The 25,627-nt window shown below is 35.9% G+C and overlaps 1 protein-coding gene across 17 annotated transcripts in view; it reads right to left on the bottom strand.

Moving 5' to 3' along the window:
* NBEAL1 (neurobeachin like 1) overlaps positions 1–25,627 on the bottom strand; it is a 209,242-nt gene that overhangs the window by 74,780 nt on the left and 108,835 nt on the right. For all 17 annotated transcript variants that reach the window (XR_013519063.1, XR_013519064.1, XR_013519065.1 and 14 more), the window contains 9 exons: positions 24,321–24,896; positions 23,804–23,979; positions 22,035–22,188; positions 21,603–21,731; positions 15,828–16,133; positions 15,577–15,726; positions 11,541–11,698; positions 8,837–8,961; positions 2,379–2,505 (listed from right to left, as the gene is read on the bottom strand). Coding sequence is in view for 14 of the 17 variants with exons in the window: in XM_035305358.3 (XP_035161249.3) it covers positions 2,379–2,505; positions 8,837–8,961; positions 11,541–11,698; positions 15,577–15,726; positions 15,828–16,133; positions 21,603–21,731; positions 22,035–22,188; positions 23,804–23,979; positions 24,321–24,896 (1,901 nt within the window). In the remaining 3 variants the exon portion in view is untranslated. The remainder of the gene's footprint in view (positions 1–2,378; positions 2,506–8,836; positions 8,962–11,540; positions 11,699–15,576; positions 15,727–15,827; positions 16,134–21,602; positions 21,732–22,034; positions 22,189–23,803; positions 23,980–24,320; positions 24,897–25,627) is intronic.

Here is a 25,627-nt window from a genome sequence, read left to right as displayed (position 1 = left end):
TGATCCTCTTGCTTCAGCCTCCTTAATAGCTAGGATTATATTCATATGCTATAGCACCCAGCTGGATCAGGGAGTTAAACAACCTCTGAGCAACGAAATGACCACCAAGCCATGCTGACCCACAGACAATTCCTACTCGGCCAGGTTTTACTATTTTACTCCTCGATAGACACCCAAGATAACTAAAAATTTCTGTTTGCACAAAAACTTGTATATGAATATTCATGGAAATACTATTCATAATAGCCCCAAAGTAGAAACAACCTAAATGCTCACTGACAGATGAATGGATAAGCAAAAAGTGATTATCTATATTTTGGATAACCATAAATGGTTATAAATGGAATATTATTTATAATACTATTCAGCCACAAAAAGAAATGCCGTACTCTTATATGCCACAACATGAATGAACCTTGAAAACATTCCAAATGAAAATAAGCCATAACACAAATTATACAAGTTATAGAAAATGTTCCAAAGTAGAAAAATCCAGAGACAAAGTAGATTAGTGGTTTCCAGGGCATGTGAGATGGGGAAAACTGGGACCGACCACTAAAAGGTACAAGATTTCCTTTTGGGGTGATAGTAATGTTCTAGAATTATATAGTGGGAATGGTTGTATAAATCTGTGAAAACAGTAAAAAAAAACTCACTGAATTGTGGGCTTTAAAAATGGTAAATTTTATATTTTTGAGATATATCTGGATTAATAAAAATGAAGAACTCCTTGGATAACAAATGGAGAGTCTGTGGCAATCAGACCTTCCTTATTAGAAATACTAGAGGGCTAAGTGCAGTGGCTCACTCTAGTGGCCTGTAATCCAAGCACTTTGGAAGGATTATGTGGGCCCAGGGGTTCAAGACCAGCCTGGGCAACACAGTGAGACCCTGTCTCTGTAAAAAATTTAAAAATTAGCTGGATATAGTAGTATGCCTATAGTCCCAGCTACTCAGGAGGCTGAGGCAGGAGGATCACTTGAGACCAGGAGGTGGAGGCTGGAGTGAGGTGTGATCACACCACTGTTCTCCAGTTAAGGTGACACAGTGAGATCCTGTCTCAAACAAACAAACCAAAAAAACCCCACACATACCAAAAAACACAAACAAAAAAACTGGAGGAAGTCTTTTAGGATGAAAGGAAATGATATCAGATGATAAATGAATGTACACACAAATAAATAAAGTATGAAAGTATGATAATTGATAATTATGTAGCAAACATAAATAATGTATATATTTGTTTTCTTCCTATAATTGACTTAAAGACAACTACATAAAACAGCAACTATAAAACTGTATTACTAAACGTATACAAAGAAGTGTAATACATAAAAGTAGCAACACAAAGAAGAGATGAGGACATTAATATATTTTACATTTGCTTAAAGGAAGTTTTTACAGTACAAATTAAAAAATTTTAAATATATCTAAGGCTTTTCAGGTTATCTGTTTCTTCTTGAGGGAGGTTTGGTAATTTGTATCTTTTTTTTTTTTTTTTTTGAGATGGAGTTTCACTCTTCTTACCCAGGCTAGAGTGCAATGGCGGGATCTCGGCTCACCGCAACTCCACCTCCTGGGTTCAGGCAATTCTCCTGCCTCAGCCTCCTGAGTAGCCTGGATTACAGGCACGTGCTACCATGCCCAGCTAATTTTTTTGTATTTTTAGTAGAGACGGGGTTTCACCATGTTGACCAGGATGGTCTCGATCTGTTGACCTCGTGATCGACCCGCCTCGGCCTCCCAAAGTGCTGGGATTACAGGCTTGAGCCACTGCGCCATGCCCGGTAATTTATATCTTTCAAAGAATTTGTTTCATTTAAGCTGTCAAATTTACAGGCATAAAGTCTTTAGTATTATTTTCAATCATTTTATTATTTGTGGCAATAGCTCCTCTTTCAATCCTAATATAGGAAATTTATGTTGTTCATCTTTTAATCAGTCTAGCTAGAGGTTTATGTTCTTTGTTTGTTTTTTTAATAACTAGGCTTCAATGTTCTTAATCTTTTTGTTTTTCTCTTTCATGAATTTCTGCTTTTGTCTTTATAATTTTCTTTCTTTTGCTTAACAGTTTTTATTTTATGCTGTACATTTCCATCTGAACACAGCTATAGCTAAATCTCACAAATACAATATATTGATTTCATTATCATACAATTCTAAATACTTTCTAATTTCAAGGTCCAGTTCTATGTTATCCCAGTTTTAAGAAGCCTTCTTTAATAATTTCAGTTAATACTGATACACTCCTAACAGCTGATAAAGCATTAACTGTTGGACCCTGGGGAAAACATGGTGGTAGAATTTCAAGCAAGTATCTTCCACGATTTTGCAATCCCCTTTCTCAGAACAAAATAATTGTAAATATTTATACATACATATTTACTCTAGCTGTCATATCCTCTTCAGGAAGGTCTAATTTATCCTCCTCCATATCACTAACTTTCACTTGTTTCACTACTTCCAAAAGCAATGAATCACTGGAAGGCTGTGGGTGTTGGATACCTGTTTTAAACACAAAATATCTATTAAATGTAAAGTAAAAAAACAATAGTATAACCCATCTGTAATTTCTGACTGTTAATTATGTTTCTGAGTGTTAGATGAAAACAATAGATATAAGATGGTACTTTGATACAATCTATAAAGTTTGATGGCAATTTTGACAATTACTATACATATGGTAAAAAGAATAAATGTTTTAAAAATAGTAGTATCTACTTTTAATAATGGTATTATTTGTTTCAAAAATAGGCAAAGTACTCTCTTTATATTTAATTCTAAAGGTTGCCAATAATTAAGTCAAGGGAAGAAATATTCTCATTGTATTAATGTAATAGAACTATTTTTTACCATGCATTTTCTATTAAAGCAATACTAAGAAAGATTATATGATAAATTATCTTTAATTGGGAGATAATACATGGACTAAGAGTGAAAGTGTTTACTTTCTGAACCACATGGAATTTAATGCATAAATCTGAGGCATATATATGTAATACATGTAACATATTTTATAAACTACCCTGTAAAAAGGCAGGGCTGGTATAATGAAAAGAACATAGTCTATGAAGTGGTGAACCTAGATTCAAATTTAATTTGGCCAATTATTCAGTCATATGACACTTCTGAATCTATGTTTTCTTGATTGTGAAATGGAGACTTCATCACAAGGTTGTTATGTATATGAAAGGTAATATATGTGAAACACCTGGTACACATTAAATATAAAATAAACAATAGCTACTATTTTATATTTACCTTCCAATTATCTGACTGAAATAAGAACAGTAATACAAATATATGCATAATTTATAGGTAAGGATTAGAAAAAAGTTATATACTTCACTATGAATAAAGACATTTCACTTATGGCAAATAAAAATAATTCATATAAAATATATAAAATAACACAATAATGCAAATAACTATAAATAACAAAACACTATAAAGATGACAAATCCTTCCTTAACTTCTCAAATGATATTATTGCTCAGGCATAAGATGAATCAACCTAATGTACAGTTGTATTTTTCTGTGTAATTCTGTTTGATCATACCTTCTACATTGGGAAGTAGTGGCTCACATCTTTCCTAGAACAAGTTAGGAACTATTTCTACTGAACAGGTTTTTTCATGAGGTCTAATTTATTTTTAAAACATTTAATTAACAAAGCAAATAACAATGCAATCGAAAGTGAAAAGAAGGAAGCCTAGATAGTCTGATACAAAGAGGAAATTGACTTTATGTAGATGTATGGCGCTACTCCGTTAACAGTATGAAATGAAAATGTAATAGAAGAATGGTGAGGGATAGAGGACGTGAGGGACTGCAGCAAGAAGGCCAGTTGGGAAGCTACTGTAAGTCTGGAGAAAGAGCACCAAGCTAAGCCGTGGCAATTACAAACAAAATGAAAATAAGGAAAAACATTCAAAGGCTATGTAAGAGAATCAACAGGACATGGTACCTAAAGAGCTATATATGTAGGGATTTCAGAGACAGGAGGATAGACTCGTGCATAATGTGGATTTTAATTTCAGCAACTAATATATGCAGATACTGGTAACTACAATACCAGATACGGGAGAAACAGAAACTAGAGTAAGGAGTACACAAATGAGAAAAGATAATAAATTCAGTTTCAGAAATGTCATATGGAGACTGTGGAAGAAGTATCCCAATAGGTAGTTGTAAACACTGCTTTAGAGTTCAAAAGGAAGATTAGAACTAGAAATACAGATGGGAAAGCTGCATTACACATACGGTGGGGAAGCCATGAGATCACCCAGGAAGAACACAGGTAAAAGGCAAGATGCTAGGAATGGATCTGGGAACATCATCATTTAAAGGTGTGCAGGAAAAAAAGTTTTTTTTAAAAAAGAATAAAAACTGGTATAAAAAGTAGGAGGTTAAGTAGCAGAGCTAAGAAACAAACACATTTACAGGCTGAGTGTGATGGCTCATGCCTGTAATCCCAGCACTCTGGGAGGCTGAGATGGAAGGATCACTTGAGCCCAGAAGTTCAAGGACAAACTGGGCAACATAGGGAGACCTTGTCTCTACAAAAAAGTTTAAAATTAAAAAATTAGCTGAGTATGGGAGTACACATCTATAGTACCAGCTACTCAGGAAGCTGAGGCAGTAGGATCACCTGAGCCCAGGAGCTCAAGGCTGCAATGAGTGGTGACTGTACCACTGCACTTCAGCCTGGGTGACAGAGCAACAGCCTGTCTCACAAAACAAACAAAAAACAAAAAAAGAAAAAGAAAGAAAGAAAGAAATACATTTACAGAGGAAGATAACCACTGAATGCTTTAGAAGCAATGGAAGCAGGGAGAGCACTAAAAATAAGTTGTTAAATATGGTAATCAAAAAAGAGCATGTCTAATAAAGAAGTACAGATACAAAAAATTCTTAAACCAAAAAAATTTTTTGAGAGAGGTCCTACTGTATTTCCCAGGCTGGAATGCAGTGGTACAATCATAGTTTACTACAGCCTCAATCTCTTGGGCTCAAGCAATCTTCCCACCTCAGCCTCCCAAGCAGCTGGGATCACGGGTGCACATGACTGCACCCAGCTGACTTTTAAAATTTGTTTAGTAAAGATGAGGTCTCATTATGTTGCCCAGACTGGTCTGGAACTCCTGGGCTCAAGCAGCACTTCTCTGTGGCCTCCCAAAGTGCTGGGATTACAGGTATGAGCCACCACACCTAGCCAAACCAAACTGTTTTTTTGAGACAAGGTCTCACTCTGTTGCCCAGGCTGAAGTGCAGTGATACAATCATGGCTCACTGCAGCCTCAACCTCCTGGGTTCAAGCGATCTTCTCACCTCAGAGTAGCTCCAACTACAAGCATGTGCTACCTGGCTACAAAAAAATTCATTTTTTATAGAGACGGAGTATCACTATGTTGGCTCGCACTGCAAACCAAATATTTATACTGATACATTTAAGAATATATTTTCTTTTTGACTCTTCAAATACCCTAATTTACATGTGGTTATGTTCCAAAAAAAACTTCCTAAGTCAGCTGTTTTGAATTAATAATGGATTTTCCATCCAAAATAATACTACAAATAATGGTTAGCTTTGCAGGTTAGCCCATAATATAAACACTATTCTATATATCTGCAATGGGTTGCTTATAAAAAGCAGTGTTGGGGTAAGTAAAACAAAACAAGATAATGTGTTTAAAAAAGAATATCATGAATTCTGGTAGTTAATGAAAATACTCTGTATAGACAAAACTAAGGAGTAGGCAAAACATTTTGCAGTTAATTCTGAAGTGTACTTCAAAGAACTTTAAAGATTTTAAATATTGATGCATTTTTTAAATAATTTCCAATTTCACTTTGAAATATACAAATTTTTTTCTCTACAGTTTTATTGTCACTATTATACTTGGGGTAAAATTTTTAAATGAGAAAAACAAAGCAAAACAGAAAAACAACTGAGACTAAGTAGGGACATAAAAATATATGTGTCGATGTGTAGACAGGTGAGAAGGAGAGGAAAACAGAGAGGGAACTTTATGGAATAAGTTTTCTTGGCAAAAGCCAATAAAATAATATGGAACACTATTCCTTAAGTAATTATTGAAGTCATTTACCCAAGGATGTTTGTTGGGTGATAAGGGTAGTAGTTATATCTCAAAGAGTAGAGAAAGATACTTATAGAAGAGGATACAAGATTCTTTCAGAGAAAAATCTATACACAACTGGCTTTTGCTATGTAAGATAACACTCAAAGTTAGTGTTTACATCATGGACAGGGCCATTATTTTGAATTAAGAAAAACCACTTACTGTATCTGATTTATTTCAAAATGTAAGACTCTAAATGGCAGGCATCATGGCTCTCTCTCTCTCTTTTTTTTTTTTTTTGAGATGGAGTTTCGCTCTTGTTATCCAGGCTAGAGTGCAATGGCGCGATCTTGGCTCACTGCAACCTCCGCCTCCTGGGTTCAGGCAATTCTCCTGCCTCAGCCTCCTGAGTAGCTGGCATTACAGGCATGCGCCACCATGCCCAGCTAATTTTTTTTGCATTTTTAGTAGAGACGGGGTTTCACCATGTTGACCAGGATGGTATTGATATCTTGACCTTGTGATCCACCTGCCTTGGCCTCCCAAAGCGCTGGGATTACAGGCTTGAGCCACCGTGCCCAGCCCATGGCTCTCTTAATTCATTTTATGGCATCAGATGTATTGGCCATATGTTAAGGAAATTTAAAAATTAAGATCTGGCCAGGCATGCTGGCTCATATCTGTAATCCCAGCAATTTGGGAGGCTGAGATGGGAGGACTGCCACTTGAGCCCAGGAGTTCAAGACCAGCCTGGGCAATATGGTGAGATCTTGTCTCTAACAAACAAACAAAAAAGCTGGGCATGGCATGGTGGTATGCATTGGTAGTCCCAGCTAATTAGGAGGCTGAGGCAGAAGGATCACTTAAGCCTAGGAGGTCAAGGTTGCAGTGAGCCATGTTCAAGTCTCTGCACTCTAGCCTGGACAACAGAGGGAGACCTAGTCTCGAAAAAAAAAATAATAATTTTAAAATGACATCTAAAAGTTGGTACTCATGTCATCCATAACTACAACTTAACATACCTATGCCTACCAATGATTTGTTGGTGGTGGTGGTGTTGTTGAGAAGGAGTTTCACTCTTGTCACCCAGGCTGGAGTGTAATGGCACAATTTTGGCTCACTGCAACCTCCACCTCTGGGGTTCAAGCAATTCTCCTGCCTCAGGCTCCAGAGTAGCTGGGATTACAGGTGCTCATCACCATGCCCAGCTAATTTTTTTATTTTTAGTAGAGACAGGGTTTCACCATGTGGCCTGGCTGTTCTCGAACTCCTGACCTCAGGTGATCCTCCTGCCTCAGCTTCCCAAAGTGCTGGGATTACAGGTGTGAACCACTGTGCCTGGCTCTATGATTCTTGATAAACAACATTTTGGGGTATTTCACAGACCTATCTTCGAAAAGGGAGAGATGATAAGTGAGATAGTTATAAAGGAAGGGCTTCCTAAAGAGTTACAGAAACACCTTAAGATCTGTTTTGAAATACTGTCAGGCTAAATTTTTGTGTTTTGTTTTGAGACTGAGTTTCACTCCTGTTGCCTAGGCTGGAATGCAGTGGTACAGTATCAGCTCACTGCAATCTCTGCTTCCCAGGTTCAAGCAGTTCTCATGCCTCATCCTCCTGAGAAGCTGGGATTTCAGGCAGTTGCCACTATGCCTGGCTAATTTTTTGTATTTTTAGTAGAGATGGGGTTTCATCATGTTGGCAAGGCTGGTCTTGAACACCTGAACTCAAGTAATTTTTTTTTTTCTAGAAAAAGGCATTGGCCAATCTAGGATACAAAGGTCTAGGTTATAATAGGCCAGGCATGGTAGCTCATGCCTGTAATTCCAGCACTTTGAGAGGCCAAGGAGGGCGGATCACGTGAGGTCAGGAGTTCAAAACCAGCCTGACCAACATGGAGAAACCCTGCCTCTACTAAAAATACAAAATTAGCTGGGTGTGGTGGTGCACGCCTATAATTCCAGCTACTCAGGAGGCTAACGCAGGAGAATCACTGGAACCTGGGAGGTGGAAGTTGCAGTAAACTGAGATCAAGCCACTGCACTCCAGCCTAGGCAACAAGAACAAAACTCTGACTCAAAAAAAAAAAAAAAGTTATAATAAAAGGCATAAAGGATGGCTAAGAATTCAGTCTGGGCACAGTGGCTCGTGCCTATAATCCTAGTATTTTGGGAGGCAGAAGTGGGAAGATCACTTAAGGTCAGAAGTTTGAGACCAGCCTGGCCAAGATGGCAAAATCCCATCTCTACTAAAAATACAAAAATTGGCACATGTGCCTGTGGTTCTAGCTACTCGGAGGCTGAGGCACGAGAATTGCTTGAACGCAGGAAGCAGAGGTTGCAGTGAGCTGAGATTGCACCACTGCACTTCAGCCTGGGTGACAGAGCAAGACTCTGTCTCAAAAAGAAAAAAAAAAGATTGGTAAGAATTCTATCTTAGTGTTAGCCTCAGTGTTAATGAGTAAAAAAAAAATTGTTTATATTGCAAGAGACACAGTAGTTGAATGAAGTATGGTACACTTTTATAATTAAAACTTTTTTCTTTTACAAATTATAATCAATGGAAGTATGTAATCACCTTGAATTTAGGCCAGATGTAACAGTACTGAAAACATATAATCATTTAAATATCAATTATAAAATCCCACCCTTCCTTCATAAGTCAACACATTTAAAACAACTAATAAAATAACAATCAACCCCCAAAACACTCTCATTATTTTCAACAAATAATTAAAAGTAATTGGAACTCACCCAGATTATCTCTTAAGGCACTAGCTTCCTCGTGGGTTTTGAAATTATAATTCGGTACCAGCTTAAGTCTCATGCGGGAATAATTCTCTGCATTAGCTAGCTTCCAATGAATTGGATTCTGTTTCCTAAGAATATTCAAAAGCAAACGAGTGAAATTATTTAGCTTAAGTTACAAAGATTGTTTGATTTAAATAGTATAAAAAAGTTTCAAGTACTTTACATTTGTTTAGTACCATTTTATTTATTTTTCATTTTTTATTTTTTGAGACAGAGCCTCACTCTGTCACCCAGGCTGGAGTGCAGTGGCACAATCTTGGCTCACTGCGTCTCCTGGATTCAAGTGATTCCTGTGCCTCAGCCTCCCAAAACAGCTGCGATTACCAGCATGTCTCACGATGCCCAGCTAATTTTTGTAATTTTAGTAAAGATGGGGTTTTGCCATGTTGGTCAGGCTGGTCTCAAACTCCTAGCCTCAAAACAATTCACCTGCCTTGGCCTCACAAAGTGCTGGGATTACAAGTGTGAGCCTCCATGCCCAGCCTGTTTAAGTACCATTTTATAAAACTATTCACACTTTTGATCTCATTTAATCCAAATAACTCTGATAGAACCAAAGTAAGTGTGCATAGCTATACTTTATACATGAGGAATCTAAAACAGACTAAATTATTTGCCCAAGATGACATGAGGTTTATAGGTAGCAGAAATAAGATTTGAACATGGACTTTCAGACTTACAGCTTGATACCTTTACTCTTTCACTGTTAAATAGAAGTTCTTAACTAGCTATACACATGGTTTATATTTCCAATAGTTTTCAAAATAAAAAATAATGTTATTACAAATAAAGACAATATAATTGCAAGTGGATCAAAGATCTAAATATAAGAGCTAAAACTATAAAACTCTTAGGAGAAAAGATAAAAATAAAACTTCATGATCTTGGACTTGGGAACGGTTCCTTAGATATGGCACCAAAAAAATAAAAAAACAATTAAACTGGAGTTAACTAAAATTAAAATCTTACCTGTATAAAAAAGGCTGCTATTAAGAAAGTGAAAAGACAATCTACATATGTGGAAATCACATATATGATAAGGGTCTATTATTCAGAATACACACACACACACACACACACACACTATACAATTCAACAAAAAAAATCAAACAATCTAAAAATGAGCAAAGGACTTGAGAAGACATTGTTCAAAAAAAAATTTTTTAATGGCCAAGAAGAACATGAAAGGATCCTAGACATCATTGATCATTAGGAAATGGAAAATGAAATCATAAAAAAACCACCTTACTTCCACTAGGAGGTCATAATAAAAACTCAGGAAAGAAGCCGGGCGCGGTGGCTCACGCCTGTAATCCCAGCACTTTGGGAGGCCGAGGCGGGTGGATCACGAGGTCAAGAGATCGAGACCATCCTGGTCAACATGGTGAAACCCTGTCTCTACTAAAAATACAAAAAATTAGCTGGGCATGGTGGCGCATGCCTGTAATCCCAGCTACTCGGGAGGCTGAGGCAGGAGAATTGCCTGAACCCGGGAGGCAGAGGTTGCAGTGAGCCGAGATCGCGCCATTGCACTCCAGCCTGGGTAACAAGAGCGAAACTCCGTCTCAAATTAAAACAAAAACAAAAACAAAAAAAACTCAGGAAAGAATGTGGAGAAATTAGAACTCTCACACATTGCTGGTGAGAATATAAAATGATGAAGCTGCTGTGAAAACCAGTTTGGGAATTCCTCAGTAAATTAAACACAGAATTATCACACAACCCAGCAATTCCATTCATAGCCTATACTCAAGAGAATTAAAAACAAGTGTTCAAACGCTTGTACACAACAGCACTATTCAAAATAGCCAGAAAGTGGAAAACAACCCAAATGCCCATCAACTGATGGCTAGATAAAGAAAAGATATATCCTTATAAGGGAATATTATTCAGTCATAAAAAGGAATAAAGTACTGATACACACTATTACATAATGAAAACATTATGCTAAGTAAAAGATGGCAGACACAAAAGGCCACATATTGTATGATTCCATTTCTATGAAATAACCAGAATAGGCAAATAATAAGACAGAAAGCTGATTGGTGGTTGCTAGGGGGTGGGACAGGGGATGAGGAATGACTCTTTGTTAGGTACAGCATTTCCTTTTCGGGTAATAAAAATGTTGTGTAGTTAGACAGTGGTGATGACTTTACAACATTATGAATATACTCAGTGCCAGTGAATTGTACATTTTAAAATAGTTAAAAGGATAAATTTTATGTTATATACATTTTACCGCATTTAAAAAAGGTTTGTAAAAAAGATAGTATAATTTAGCAAAACAGAAGTGACTTAGGATCAATTAAATGAATTGTAAAATATTCAAACATATAACAGTATTAGCCCTATCTCAAAGAGCTAGTGTCAAAAAGATAGAAGTAAATTGGTTTAACACTCTCTAAGGGTCTAAAGTCCAATAAACTTCATGTCAAAGGGTCAAAGGAAGGCAAATAACTGTATGATAAAAAACAAGACAATTCACATCATCCCAGACCTATACTTCACAAAAAGACAATAAATAAGATTAAAAGTACCCTTTTATAAACTGAACATTTAAAAAACTGGAGTGAAAGGGACATTCGTTCAAAAAGTTCTAGACCAGAGTTCTAAAAAAAGAGTACTTAATAAAATTATATCCTCCTACCTTTTAGCCCAAGGTCCCCTTTCACATGTAAGATAGAGGTGTATTGCTTTCCAGCGTCTAACAGTGGCTAACTGTTGACTGCTAAGTTGTTTAAGCATATTATTATACCTCAAGTTCTCTTGGCGTGCTTTTCGATTAAATGGCTCCACAAACAGCTCCTGAAAGAAACAATAAGAAATAAGATCATCGACTCATATGTTTACAGGTATTTTTACATTTTAATTCCATAATTTAAAATTTTTGACCAATAAAATCTTGCAGCATGTGAAAGAAGCTGGTAAGCAACAGGCTTTTCTTCCATTAGAATCATTTTCTTTGATGAAGTATGATATAATTTTACCTATAATCTATTTACTTTTTTAAAAAACTTAAAAACCAACCAACCAACAATAAAAATGTGAAGAACTTCAAAAATGGAAAGTATCTCAACACAGAACTTTTCTTCTGTTTTCTTTTTTCATCTAGCACAAAATGTCAAGAACTTTTAAACTCAAGATAATTAACCTCCTACTTACTGTCAAATAAAATAATTTTCCTCTGGGATCTTTTGATTTATAAGGCATCTAAAATGAGACTCAAGATGAAAGAAAGTAGAAAGAAGGATAATTACATTCTATACTACCAAGATATAACTTTAAGCTGTGAAATTAATGTTTATAGTTTCAAAGAAACAAACAGAAGACTGGCTTATCTATCTCACATCAATATTCATCTATTAGCAACTAAAATGACAGCACTAATTTGTTTTTAAAAAACCAGCAATGAATTAAATTAAAAAGAACAGTTAAAATTTTAAACAATTTTAGAGAGGTAATACAGCAATGTGTCGTTAAAAATACATGCCTTGGAATTAGACCTGGATACAAATCTTAGCTTTTCTGAGCTAATTCTCTTATCTAAGTTGTTTCTCATAGCTAATTCTCTGAGGCTCAGTGTCCTCTCAGGTGTAAAATGAGGTTAACAATAACTGTCATAATAAAGATGAACATTTAAAGTGCTTAATATAGTGCTAAAAAAATAGCAAGCCTTTGATAACTTGTAGTTGTCATTATTATAATTGTTATTGTTAACTAGTATTAGATGAGTAGGAAATCGACTATTTTAGAATACAATGTTACCAAATACTTAAACAGATCATTGCTGAGAAAACTGAGAAAGTCAAGACAGCTCCATGGTAATTAAACATCAATTTCACAGTTTTGAGGTTCAAGCATATAAGGATATTCTTAAATAAGTATTTCTAGAAAAGGTAAAGTTACAGGGAAAGTGTTGATAAGAATATAAAGTGGTAGAACTTCTCTCAAGGAAATATAACAGTGTTTATCATAAGCACTATATACCGGTAATTCCACTTATCCTAGGGAAATCATCTTGGAAAGTCACAAAAATATAACTATAGGGATGATCAATACTATTTATAATAAAGAAAAAAACTAGTGAGGTCAAACAATGGGAAATACATTTCAATATACTAATATATAAAACAATGGAATACTTTGCAGTCTGGCATGGAAAGATGTTTACAATATATTTTAAGTTAAGAAAGGAGCAACGGTCTCAACCAAATATATACACTTTAAAATTACTTAGGACTACTGAGTCTTCCAATTCATGAATACAGTACCTATCTTTATTTATTTAGGTCTTCTTTAATTTTTTTCAAGTGTTTTTTTAGTTTTTGGCATATATACAGCAGATGCTGTATATATTTTGTTAGACTGATAGTTAAGCATTTTATTATTTTAGAGTTATTGAAAAAGTATTTTTAGAAAATTTCAGTTCCCCTGCTCCAAGAATGTTATGGGAAAAAAAAATTCAGTTTCTCATTCATTATTCATTGCTAGGATATGGAAATATGATTAAATTTTGTGCACTGAATTTATGTCCTGCAGCTTTGCTAAACTTGCTTAATTACAGTAATTTATTGGTAGAACAGAGTCCTTGAGATTTTCTATACAGAGAATCATGTTATCTTTAGACAGTTTTATTTCTTCCTTCCCAATGTGAATGCTTTTTTGTATGTTTTTTTCTATTCTTACTATATTTACTAAGATTTGTGGTACAGTGGTAACTAAGAATGTTGAGAATGAATATCCCTGTCTAGTTCCCTATCTTGGGGGAAAAGTACTCAGTTTTTCACCTCTGAATATGAAGCTAGTGGTAGGATGTTGGTAAAGAGTTAAGTAGTTCCCTTCTATTCCTAGTTTGCTGAGAGCTTTCATTACAAATGGATGTTTAATTTTTTCAAGTGCTTTTCCTGGATTTACTGATATGATAATGCAGTTTTTCTTGTTAAGACTACAAACATGGTCTAGTATATTAATTAATCTTCAAATGTTGAACTAGCCCTGCATCCTGAGGATAAATTCCACTTTGTTGTGTTGTATATTATTATTATTACCATTATTATTATTTTCTAGAGATAAAGCCTCACTCCTCATCTACATTGGAGTGCAGTGGTAGAATCATGGCTTACTAAAGCTTTGACCTCCTGTACACAAGTGATCCTCTCATATCAGCCTTCTCTGTAGTTGCTACTACACGTGTGCACCACCACACCCAGCTAATTTTTAAATTTTTTGTAGAGGTAGAGTCTTCCTATGTTGCCCAGGCTGGTTTCAAACTCCTCACCTAAAACAATCCTCCACCTTGGCCTCCCAAAGTGCTGGGATTACAGGCATAAGCTACTGTGCTTGATCTGATGTATTATTTTAAAAATATATTGTTAGATTTGTTTTGTAGCTATGTTCCTGACAGACACTGGTCTGTAGTTTTCTTGCACTATTTTTCTATTATTTCACTATGAAGGTAATATTATCCTCATCAATGAGCTGGAATTGTTCCTACTTTTCCATATGTGAAGACACTGAGAAAGTGGCACAATTTCTCCATTAAATGTATGGTAGAATTTGCCAGTGAAACCATTTGGGCCTGAAGTTTTCCCTTTTTGAAGGTTTTTAACTATAAATTCTATTTCTTTAATAGATATAGGACTATTCAGGTTATATACTTATTCTTGAACTAGTTTTGGAAATTTGTGTCTGTTAAAAATTGATCCATTTCATTTAAGTTGTCATATTGTTGTGCATAGAGTGGTTTGTAGTGGTCCCTCATTACAATGCTGATGTCTGTAGAGTCAATGGTGATAATTGCCTCTTTCTTTCCTGGTCTAAATAATTTTTCACATCTCCCTTTCTCTTTTTTTTCTTTGTCAGTATTGCTAGAAGTTTATCAATTTTACTGATATTTTGAGGAACTGGACCTTGGTTTCATTGACTTTACTGTTTTTCTGCTTTCAATTTCATTTATTTCTGTTCTTATCTTTATTCATTCCTTACTTCTGCTGAAAAGGATTTGGATTACTTTTGTTTCTAGTTTCTCTCTCTTTTTTTTTTTTTGGTTGAGACAGAATCTCGCTCTGTTGTCCAGGCTGGAGTGCAGTGCAGGATCTCAGCTCACTGCAACCTCCGCCTCCCAGGTTCAAGCGATCTTCCTGCCTTAGACTCCCAGTAGCTGGGATTACAGGCACACACCACCATGCCCAGCTGTTCTTTTTATTTTTAGTAGAGACAGGGTTTTATCATTTTGGCTAGGTTGGTCTCGAACTCCTGATCTCAGGTGATCCACCCACCGTGGCTTCCCAAAGTGCTGGGATCACAGGCGTGAGCCACCGTGCCCAGCCATTTCTCTAGCTTCTTAAGGTAGAAACTTAAAATTCGATGCCTTTCTTCTTTTCGAATATAAATATTATGTGCTGTAAATTTCCCTCTAAGTGATGGTATGTATCCAGCCTCCTTAGATGGATCTATTAACGTACTAGCAGCTTAATAAACTTTTTACATAATCACTATGTACAGAATATTTTACTATTAATTGATCTTAATTGTTACTGATGAGCTGTTTTTCCCCTAATTCTAAGATAATGTTTAAACAAATAATATAAATACTGCTTATAAAATTTGGGGCCTGTATTGCTATTAATATTAAATGCTTAAAATCACATGAAAAACTAGATATTAAAACATTTACTTTTTACCTGAAATTTGAGCTTGCTTTCCCCTCCTTCCCGGTCTCGTTTATGCATATTTACCATTAAAGCTTCATAACAATCTTTCCAATAAAGTGCCATGTTCTCATGACCATCATAAAATGTATGAGTTTCATACTGCTTCATGTAAGGTACAATCTTATCCAAAAAAAAGAATACATAAAATTTAATATATGACTTCACATCTATAAAAATTGTAAATCAGCAGAAAAATCTTGCTCAAACAAGATAAAACTTACATATTTTTCAATGTAAACTTGCCATTCATTTGAATTACAATATTCTTGAAAATCTTCAAAAAATGAGGAGCTACCATTGGTAAAAGGTAAAGAAGGTAGGTGCAAGTTCATGAAGAGAAGCTCATAAATTTTGGAAACCAGGGTACGAACAAGAGGAATCAGAAACGAGTATATTTCAGTCTGTTCCTTGATGGATTGACTTAAAACATGTTCCAGCTTCCCTAAAATGTAACATGCTTCATCCTGATTTTCAAACATTTTGGTCTGAAGAAGGGTATTTAGCTTAGCTGATGCCATTGCACAAACCTGGAAGAAAATAGTTAAGATGAGAAAGAGCAGACTAAAGCAAACATTTAGTGATAGCACAAGTTCCGCCTGGCTCTGTGGGTTCAGGACTTTTATATAATAACTGTCAGGAACTATGAAAGGTCTCAGATGTTACTCTGCCTCCAAGCTAAGAGTTAGCTGCTATAGTTTCACAGGTGTTGGCAGAAGATACAAGACTCCTGGGTCAGAGACAAAGATCCATAGCAATAGCGGTAGACAGAGTATGAGCATTTGCACTGTTTCCTCAAAATGCAATTCTCACAATGAGAGATGAAGAGAACTAGATGATGCCTGCACATGTAGACACATTTTAGTAGAGAAACCAACAGTAAAAAGGAAACCCAACTCTTTTATACTGGGTAGTAAACTTGCCTCATTTTGCCATGGAGGGAGACATTATCTTTATACTGGATAGTAAACAAATCTTCCCTTTGCTCTGCAGAAAGACATAACCTCTATCTTCCAAAGTTGTTCATATGAACAACCTCAAAAAGATTTCCATGGAAATTGTCTACCAACAATGACTGTAGGAAAAAGCAATCTCTTTCTCTGGATATGAAAGAAGTAGCATACAGTCCCAATTGCTGTGGGCATCTGTTTTGTGTCCATAAGGGAGGCCAGCTTAACACAAGCTGACAGATGATGGAGAGTGGTGCTGTGAGAATAGCAAATAAATGGAACTGGAGGTCTGACTGAATCCTGCTTAAATTCACCTTAACTATGAAATTCTCAACCATATGAGCAAAAAAATCTTCTCCACTAAGTCAGTTTGGCTTGATGGTTCTCTTATTTGAAATCAAAAGTATTCTGATACATAAAGCACAGGTATATAGGAGTCCAAGTCCTTGATCAGAATCCTAACTACCCTTAAAATTCCCAAGGACTATACATATTCAGGGCACAAGCCTAGGCAAAGGAATACTACTATTAGGCTTTGGCCTTAATCCCCAATGAGGAAAGGTAAATTAGATGACTAAGGGGTTTCCTTTTTTTCTGGGCTACAGAAAGACCCAAGTTTTAAAATTAAGGCAGGAAAATGACATATTGGGTCTCCTTATCCTTCTCCCTTAACCCGATAATCTCACTTGGATCTATACTATTTCCCAAATAAAGAAAAGAAAAAGAAAATTTAAAAAACAATTAGAACCTGAAACCACTGCAAGAATGTATGTGTGTCAAAAGCTGGTCTGGGCTGTACACACAGGTCTTTGCAGGATAAGGCAACAAAAGACATCAGGTACTCTTTCCATGTAAATCTCAGCAATGTAAAGAGCATTGGAGGAAACAATCTCTAACATAACTCGAAGCTTTGATTTATCTACCCTGCTCATATTTTCCCCCAACCCATCCCTCTTCTCACCTTTTAGTCTTTGAATCCAGCTAAAGGAACTGAATTCCAATAAGGGCCAATAAATTAAAGAAAAAAAGTCACACAATTCCTACATACAGGAAATACCAGTGTTAATATTTTGGGCTTTTTTTTTGCTATGTGTTTAAGAAAATACTATTTACATAAAGAGTTAAATATCCAATGTTTTGCTTTTAACTTAATGTCATGACATTAAATAAACACTAAGTTTACACATTTATTTAAAAATATAAAGATACTTTTAATGAATATAATTTACTTGACTAGTGCTTTAATTTTGGATACTGACATATCACATACATATTATGCTCCCTTTCCCCCTTATTATAAATAGTACTGCAGTAGGGTCACCTGAGGAATTACAAAAAATACTATGCCCAGGCTGGTGTCGTGGCACATACTTATAAACAGCACTTTAGGAGACTGAGGCGGGTGGATCACTTGAGGTTAGGAGTTTGAGACCAGCCTGGCAAACTTGGAGAAACCCCATCTCTACTAAACACACAAAATTAACCAGGTGTGGTGGCACATGCCTGTAATCCCAGCTACTTGGGAGGCAGAGGCAGGAGAATCACTTGAACCCAGGAGGCGGAGGTTGCAATGAGCTGATATCGTGCCACTGTACTCCAGCCTGGGCAACAGAGCGAGACTCCGTATCAAAACAAATAAACAAACAAACACACACAAACAATAAAATACTGAAGCCCTAGTTTCACCCCATTCTGAATTAATTACTATGGGTGATGCACTACATAGGTATGTTTAGAATGCTCCTCTAGGTGATTTCATGTGCAGCCAGGCTGAGCTAAGGCAACAGGGGGAGTAAGAAACCAGGCTAACTAGAGACAATATGTACATCTAAATGAATCAATGACCATGCAGTCCTATTTTTTAAACAAGCTGGGAAATCTTGGTTTTTATGTAAAATTTCTTAATACTTAAATACTGGAAATTAATTAACATGTATGAGCCAAATAAATCAAGTTTTCAGGCAGCTCTATTATAGCCCCTATACAGAAAGAGATTTCTGTCCTAGCTTTTAAAGTGTACAACCTCAGGAAAATAGGTTTTTATTTCTGAGAGAATACAATTACTCAACAGGCTAGTGAGAAATGTTTTAGGTCACTAACTGCTAGTAAATAGAATCAGTCTTATCTGGGCTAGGGGCGGTGGCGGCTCACACCTGTAATCCTGGAAATTTGGAAGGCCAAGGTAGGCAGATCACAGGAGGTCAGGAGTTCGAGACCAGCCTGGCCAACACGGTGAAACCCCATCTTTACTAAAATACAAAACTTAGCCATGTGTGATGGCACATGTCTGTAGTCCCAGCTACATGGGAGGCTGAGGCAGGAGAATTGCTTGAGACTGGGAGGTGGAGCGGTTGCAGTGAACCGAGATCGTGTCACCGCACACCAGCCTGGGTGATAAAGCTAAACTCCATCTCCAAAAAAAAAAGAAGAGTCTGTCTTATTTGTATTTGCAGGTGCTGTGCTTATTTACTTATTTAATGATTACTTATAGAGCCCCTATTATGGAATGGGCACTGAATACTTAATTGTGAACTAAATAAATAGACATTTTGTTTAGGGAAATTTCATCAAATTAAGAAACGCTGAGGATAAATTACAAACGTAAGAAAAAAAAGTCCTAACATCTAAAATAAGGAACTACCTGGCATGCTAACTGCAACTACTTTAGTAGTCATTAGGCTAAAATTAATGAAAAAGCCAAAAAAGCTATTCTCATTCTACTTCTCAGTTGAAAAAAAAAAAAAAGAATACTATACTGAATCTATGTGTATATAAAGGTGGTTCTGTATTTTATTTTAATTAATTTATTTATTTATTTTGAGACAGAGACTTACTCTTGTTGCCCAGGCTGGACTGCAGTGGCATGATCTTGGCTCACTGCAACCTCCGCCTCCTGGGTTCAAGCGATTCTCCTGCCTCAGCCTCCCAGGATGGGGTTTCATCATGATGGCCAGGCTTGTCTCGAACTGTTGGGGTCAAGTGATTTGCCCACCTCAGCCTCCCAAAGCGCTGAGATTACAGGTGTGAGATACCATGCCTGGCCAGTTCTATATCTTAGATTATTACTTTAGGATTGGTTTCAGAGTATAGTTACTAGAGAAAGAGTCTTTTTTTTAAAAAAAAAGTTCTTAGTTCATCTATTTAAGAATTACATTTAAAGTCTGTATAATTCAAACTTTCATCATTTGTGTACTTTAATGCCCATATACCTGTTTAGCTTTTCCACATTTTCCAAGTTTTCTACAATGAATGTCTGTTAATTTTAGGATGAAAGAAAAAAAACTCTATTACTAACAGAAAAATAAGTTTACATAACAGTGAGAAAAAGAAAAAACACAAAGCAATCCAAATACATGACATCTGAAAAAGATATATTCATAGAACAAGAAAGAAAAATCATACTAAAATACTAATAGTTATTTTCCCTTATGTTATAGGAAGGTGAATTATTTACATTTTCCTCTATGCTTTTATTTTCTACAATGAGTATGCGTTACTTTTATAATGAAAGATAAATATCTATTAAAAATAGAATGACTTCTCTGCAGCATTCACAATAAAAAATATAAATAAACAAAAATAAAAAATAGAATCATCAGATTATGACATTTTAAAAATAGAATGGCTAGGGCCAGGTGCGGTGGCTCACGCCTGTAATCCGAACACTTTGGAAGGCCACGGCAGGTGGATCACCTGAGGTTGGGAGTTCGAGACCAGCATGACCAACATGGAGAAACCCCATCTCTACGAAAAATACAAAATTAGCCAGGCATGGTGGTGCATGCCTATAATCCCAACTACTCGGAGGCTGAGGCAGGAGAATAGCTTGAACCTGGGAGGCGGAGGTTGTGATGAGCTGATATCGTGCCATTGCACTCTAGCCTCGACAACAAGAGCAAAACTCTGTCTAAAAAAAAAAAATAGAGTGGCCAGAGGTAATGGCTCACATCTGTAATCTTGGCACTTTGGGAGGCCGAGGTGGGTGGCTCACATGAGGTCAGGAGTTCGATACCAGCATGTCCAACATGGTGAAACTCCGTCTCTACTAAAAACACAAAAAAATTTGCCAGGCATGGTGGCAGGTGCCTGTAGTCTCAGCTACTTAGGAGGCTGAGGCATGACAATCACTTGAACCTGGGAGGTGGAGGTTACAGTGAGCCAAGATTGCACCACTGTACTCCAGCTTGGGAGACACAGACTCTGTCTTAAAAAGAAAAAAAAAAAAAGAAAGAAAAAGAAAAAAAAAAAAATATATATGGCAACCTGATGTCAGAATTATAACCTCTCCATGTTCTTATTAATATTATATCTAGTTTATGTAAATCAGAAGCCAGTTCTACCCCAATCTTCCTGCAACAAATACAAAAATGGAAACATCAAAATAAAATAAAAAGGGCCAGGTAAACAGCTATTAAATTCTTACCACGACTAATCTAACCCAGGTTCTCACAAGCACCCGATGTAAGTAGAAAAATGACAGACCAAAATTCACACCAAATTTTTCAGTCTTTTCCATTTTTAATTTAAAATAGAATAAATATTCCTTGTGATCAATATTTTATTTCTCTTTATTTCTAAAACCTAGCACAGTGCTTAGTACTTTGTAGGTATTTAGTGTGTGATAAAAAAATTTGAGATGGAATGTAAAAATTGTGAATTAGTAAAATAGCAGAAAAAAATTGAAAAGAGTAATTTAAAAAATAATTTTTCTAAAAAATGCAAGCCCTAAACCATATGTATATAAACAATTGTTGCAAGCTACCTAGCACCTAGGTAGTTACACTGAATACAGATGATATACTAACATAAACTATATATAAATCCTATAAAAGAAAGCCTTAAAATTATATGAAGTTGTTAATATCAGGAAGAAGTAATAAATTAACTGCCTCTCAAGTTCCTCAAAACTTCAAGTGAAATCATGGATAGTTTTAGAACTAATAAAAAACTTAAAATACCAAAAAGACATTATCATTTGCTTAAATAATACCATAAATAATACCTATGCTACATGCAAGCACAAAAAATAATATTAAAAAATTGACAAACCTGTAAATTACCCCTTCCGATGAATCCTAGAAGCAACTGGATCTGAATTTGAGAGAGTTTTACCCATAATGGATTTTCAGAATACCAGACTGACAGACAGTCAAAGAGCAACATCATATCCTCTAAAAGCTATCACGAAGGAAAAAATTGAGAAATAAAAACATTAAGTTTTTCAATTTACTGATGATCAATTTTCCCCAACATTAATACAAACCACAAATATTTCAAAAACTAGTCTAATGTTCAGTTGACAAAAGCCAAAAGAATCATCCTAGTAATAGCTAACAAAAATCTGTGGCTATTCATCACATCTTATCTATGTTTATTGAATATGATTATGTATTAATGCTCTAAAAAGAGGGGATACAAAATTTGTTTTTGAATAAAGTTCTTAATTACCCAAAACATAATTTTAAAGAGATATTACTGCACCTTCTCAGTCCACATGTTTGGATTAACTAGTCCCTCTGACTGAAGAAAGTCCTGTATTATCAGCATTAGTCGGAAGGCATTTTCAGCAGTTACTGGATTAGTTTTTGCTTCTCTGTTTTCTGAGACTGCCCATTCTAACATCTTTTGTAGCAAACTAAATGGAAAACAAATTCCTCTTAAAGCCATTGTGAGCTCAGAAAAATAGAACATTAAAAACAAAACAAAACAGCTTGAGAGGCAGCATAGTATCTCCAAAGATACACGATTACTAGTAGGTATCCCTAAAACATTGTAAAAGAATTTTTTTTTTTTTGAGACAGAGTTTTGCTCTTGTTGCCCAGTCTGGAGTGTAATGGCATGATCTTGGCTCAGCGCAACCCCCGCCTCCCAGGTTCAGGCGATTCTCCTGCCTTAGCCACCCAAGTAGCTGGGATTACAGGCATGCACCAACAGGCCTGGCTAATTTTTAGATTTTTAGTAGAGAGGGATTTTACCAGGTTGGCCAGGCTGGTCTTGAACTCCTGACCTCAGGTGATAAGCCTGCCTCGGCCTCCCAAAGTGCTGGGATTACAGGCATGAGCCACCATGCCAGGCCTGTAAATGGAATTTAACAATAATGGAGAAACACTGAAATGTTTGGAGTATTTATTTTTAATATACCTAGTATTAAAAGTCTAAGTAAAAGTTCCCTGTTTTACCTGACTATAAAAAAACTATGACATAATTCACATTCCATCCTTCATGAGATACTTAGTTTCTTTAAAGCTGGCAATTGGCAAGGTTAGAGAAGAAACCCTTATTATGCCTTACAGAGGATCTAGCTCTGTGGAAGAAAAGATGTCATTCTTCCCTTGTATGCTACCATTACAGAGTCCTATTACCTACAGCACAGGTGTCCAATCTTTTGGCTTCCCTGGGCCACATTGGAAGAATTGTCTTGGGCCACACATAAAATATGCTAATAGGTTGAAGCAGGTGACTCAAGAGGTTAGGAGTTCGAGCCCAGCCTGATCAACATGGTGAAACCCTGTCTCTACTAAAAATACAAAAATTAGCCAGGCATGGTGGCATGGGCCTGTAATCCCAGCTACTCAGAAGGCTGAGACAGGAGAATTGCTTGAAACTGGGAGGCAGAGGTTTCAGTGAGCCGAGATTGCGCCACTGCACTCCAGCCTGAGCAACAGGGCAAGACTCAGTCTCAAAAATAAAATAAAATATGCTAATAATATTTTAATGATATGTTTTAACAATAGCTAATGAGCTAAAAGAAATTGCAAAAAAATCTCATAATGTTTTAAGAAAGTTTATGAATTTGTGTTGGGCCACCATCCTTGGCTGCATGTGGCCTGCAACCTGTGGGTAAGACATGCTTGATCTACAAAGAACCCTAAATCCTTCAGAGAAATAATTTTCATGAAAACATAACTCCCTTCTCTTAGCATGGAAACACTCAAATATAGACAAGCCTGCAGAAAACAATGCATCAAGTCCTCAAATACCACAAGAAAACAGTTTAAACAAAAAATCTGTAATCACTTATGATCTAGATTTACTTAAGACTTAAACCTCCTCATATTGGAATAAGTTTGGGATTCCTCTTTAGATCCTAGTAGTATGGCAAAAGATAGGAAAAGGAACTGAGTACAAAGTTTCTCTTTTTCTCCCTTTTTATATCCACAGAATACTGAATAAATGTTCAATAACTAAAATTATTTTAGACTCCTGCTCTCACCAAAAGGAAGATGGAAAATCACTAACAAAATGCTTACATTAGTTTTATTTCATCTGATGGTCGAAGTAGCTCACTGGATATTCCTGGTTTACTTAGTGCTGAAAATACTTGTCCTCGTTCAATCCAAGTATCATCATCAGACTTTTCTAGTCCCTTACACATTACGTAATTCAAAATATTTGTCAGTAATTGAAGAAGCTCTTCCTCACATCTCTATGAAAAAGATAAAGTAATTAAAAATAACTAGAGGGTGTACTTGTTCAAAGCACATCATAAGAGCCATTATGTATACTCATTGTAATCATTTAACATATTTTTAAAGTGCCTTAATGAACCTGAACTTTACTAGGCACTAAAGATATAAGATGAGTAAGACACTAGCTTTGCTCTCAAGAAACTCACAATCTAGTCACTTCTAAGTTTCTAAACCTTAGATCATGAAACTTAGAACATGAATATAAAATTGTTAAGAACTGCTCACATATTTCTAAGGATTAGAAGTATGTATCAGACATGAAAATAAAAATAGCATTTGGAAAAATAAGCAATTTTACCTCTTGGCTTTCAAGTAAAGAGAAGTCATCACTAAAGCCCATATCATTTGTGATGCTGCTTTCTTTGCCAGAGTGCACAGAAAATGATTTAGTAGACTCTATTGGCGATGGTGTGCTAGGCAGACTGTCTGGCACTTGACTTCCACTATCACTCATTTCACATGAGTCAATTCCACTGAGATCTAAACGGAAATGTGAAGGGTTGCTATGCCAGAATTCTTCTTGATTCTCTGATTTGAAAGACAATTCTCCCATAGAGCTATCTTCTTGATATAATGGTGTGTTTGAGTCTAAAGAGTGTCTATCCTCCAAACTCCACTGATCCGAAGACACTTTAGCTGAGGAAAAAGAGGTGATTTTTTCCTCATCTGTTTTTTCATCAAAGTTCTTCTTAGTATCTTCAGTTGACATATACTTATCATTGTCTTTCATTAAAACAGCTCTACTGTGCTTATGAAGAATATTTCCATTTTCAAATTTTGCTTTTAAAAAAAGCCTCACTAAGGTGTCTTGCCACCCCACTTGTTGTGATATTTGATGTGCTGCATCTGGGTGAAACTGCAAAATTTGTAAAACCTGTAAAAAGATTAAGAATACAAAATTCTTCAAAAAGTACATAGTACTTTATATTAAAAAGTCTCTTCAGTTATTTTAATAATAAAGTAATTTAATGAGAAACTGCAGAAGAATATACTTTCAAAAGATTATATTCTTAATTAGATTAAAAACTATTTGGAAGATTGGCATTGTGTTTCCAACAAATCTCCATACTACTCATTGTACAGAGTAAGGGTGAACTAAAATATTTGCTGAAAGATAAAAAAGGAAAATTAAAATGAATAGGATGATGGTGTACATTAAATAATAGAGTAACATCCTTTCAACTAAATACTTTCCATGAGCCCACTACATTTGTTCAGCAAATACTATTGCATACCTACTATGTGCTAGGCACAGGGGAGCGAAAAGGACACATAAGGGGAGCATTAGAGGAGTGAACAGGACAATTAAGACATTTTGATAGAACCTGGGTACACCAAGGATGTTTTTCTGTCTCATTTTTTTTTTCAGGGAAAGTTAATGGTTGCTTTTTTTTTTTTTTTTGAGACAGTGTCTTGCTCTGTCACCCAGGCTAGAGTGCAGTGGTATGATCTCAGCTCACTGCAACCTCTGCCTTCTGGATTCATGCAAATCTCCTGCCTCAGCCTCCCAAGTAGCCAGGACTACAGGCATGCAGTACCACATCCAGCTAATTTTTGTATTTTTAGTAGAGACAGGATTTTACCATGTTGGTCAGGCTGGTCTCG

The sequence above is a fragment of the Callithrix jacchus genome, chromosome 6 (genome assembly GCF_049354715.1).
Source record: "Callithrix jacchus isolate 240 chromosome 6, calJac240_pri, whole genome shotgun sequence".
In the NCBI taxonomy this organism is placed as follows: domain Eukaryota; kingdom Metazoa; phylum Chordata; class Mammalia; order Primates; family Cebidae; genus Callithrix; species Callithrix jacchus.
Note: the sequence above shows the minus strand (reverse complement) of the source record. Positions and strands in the feature narration are given on the sequence as shown.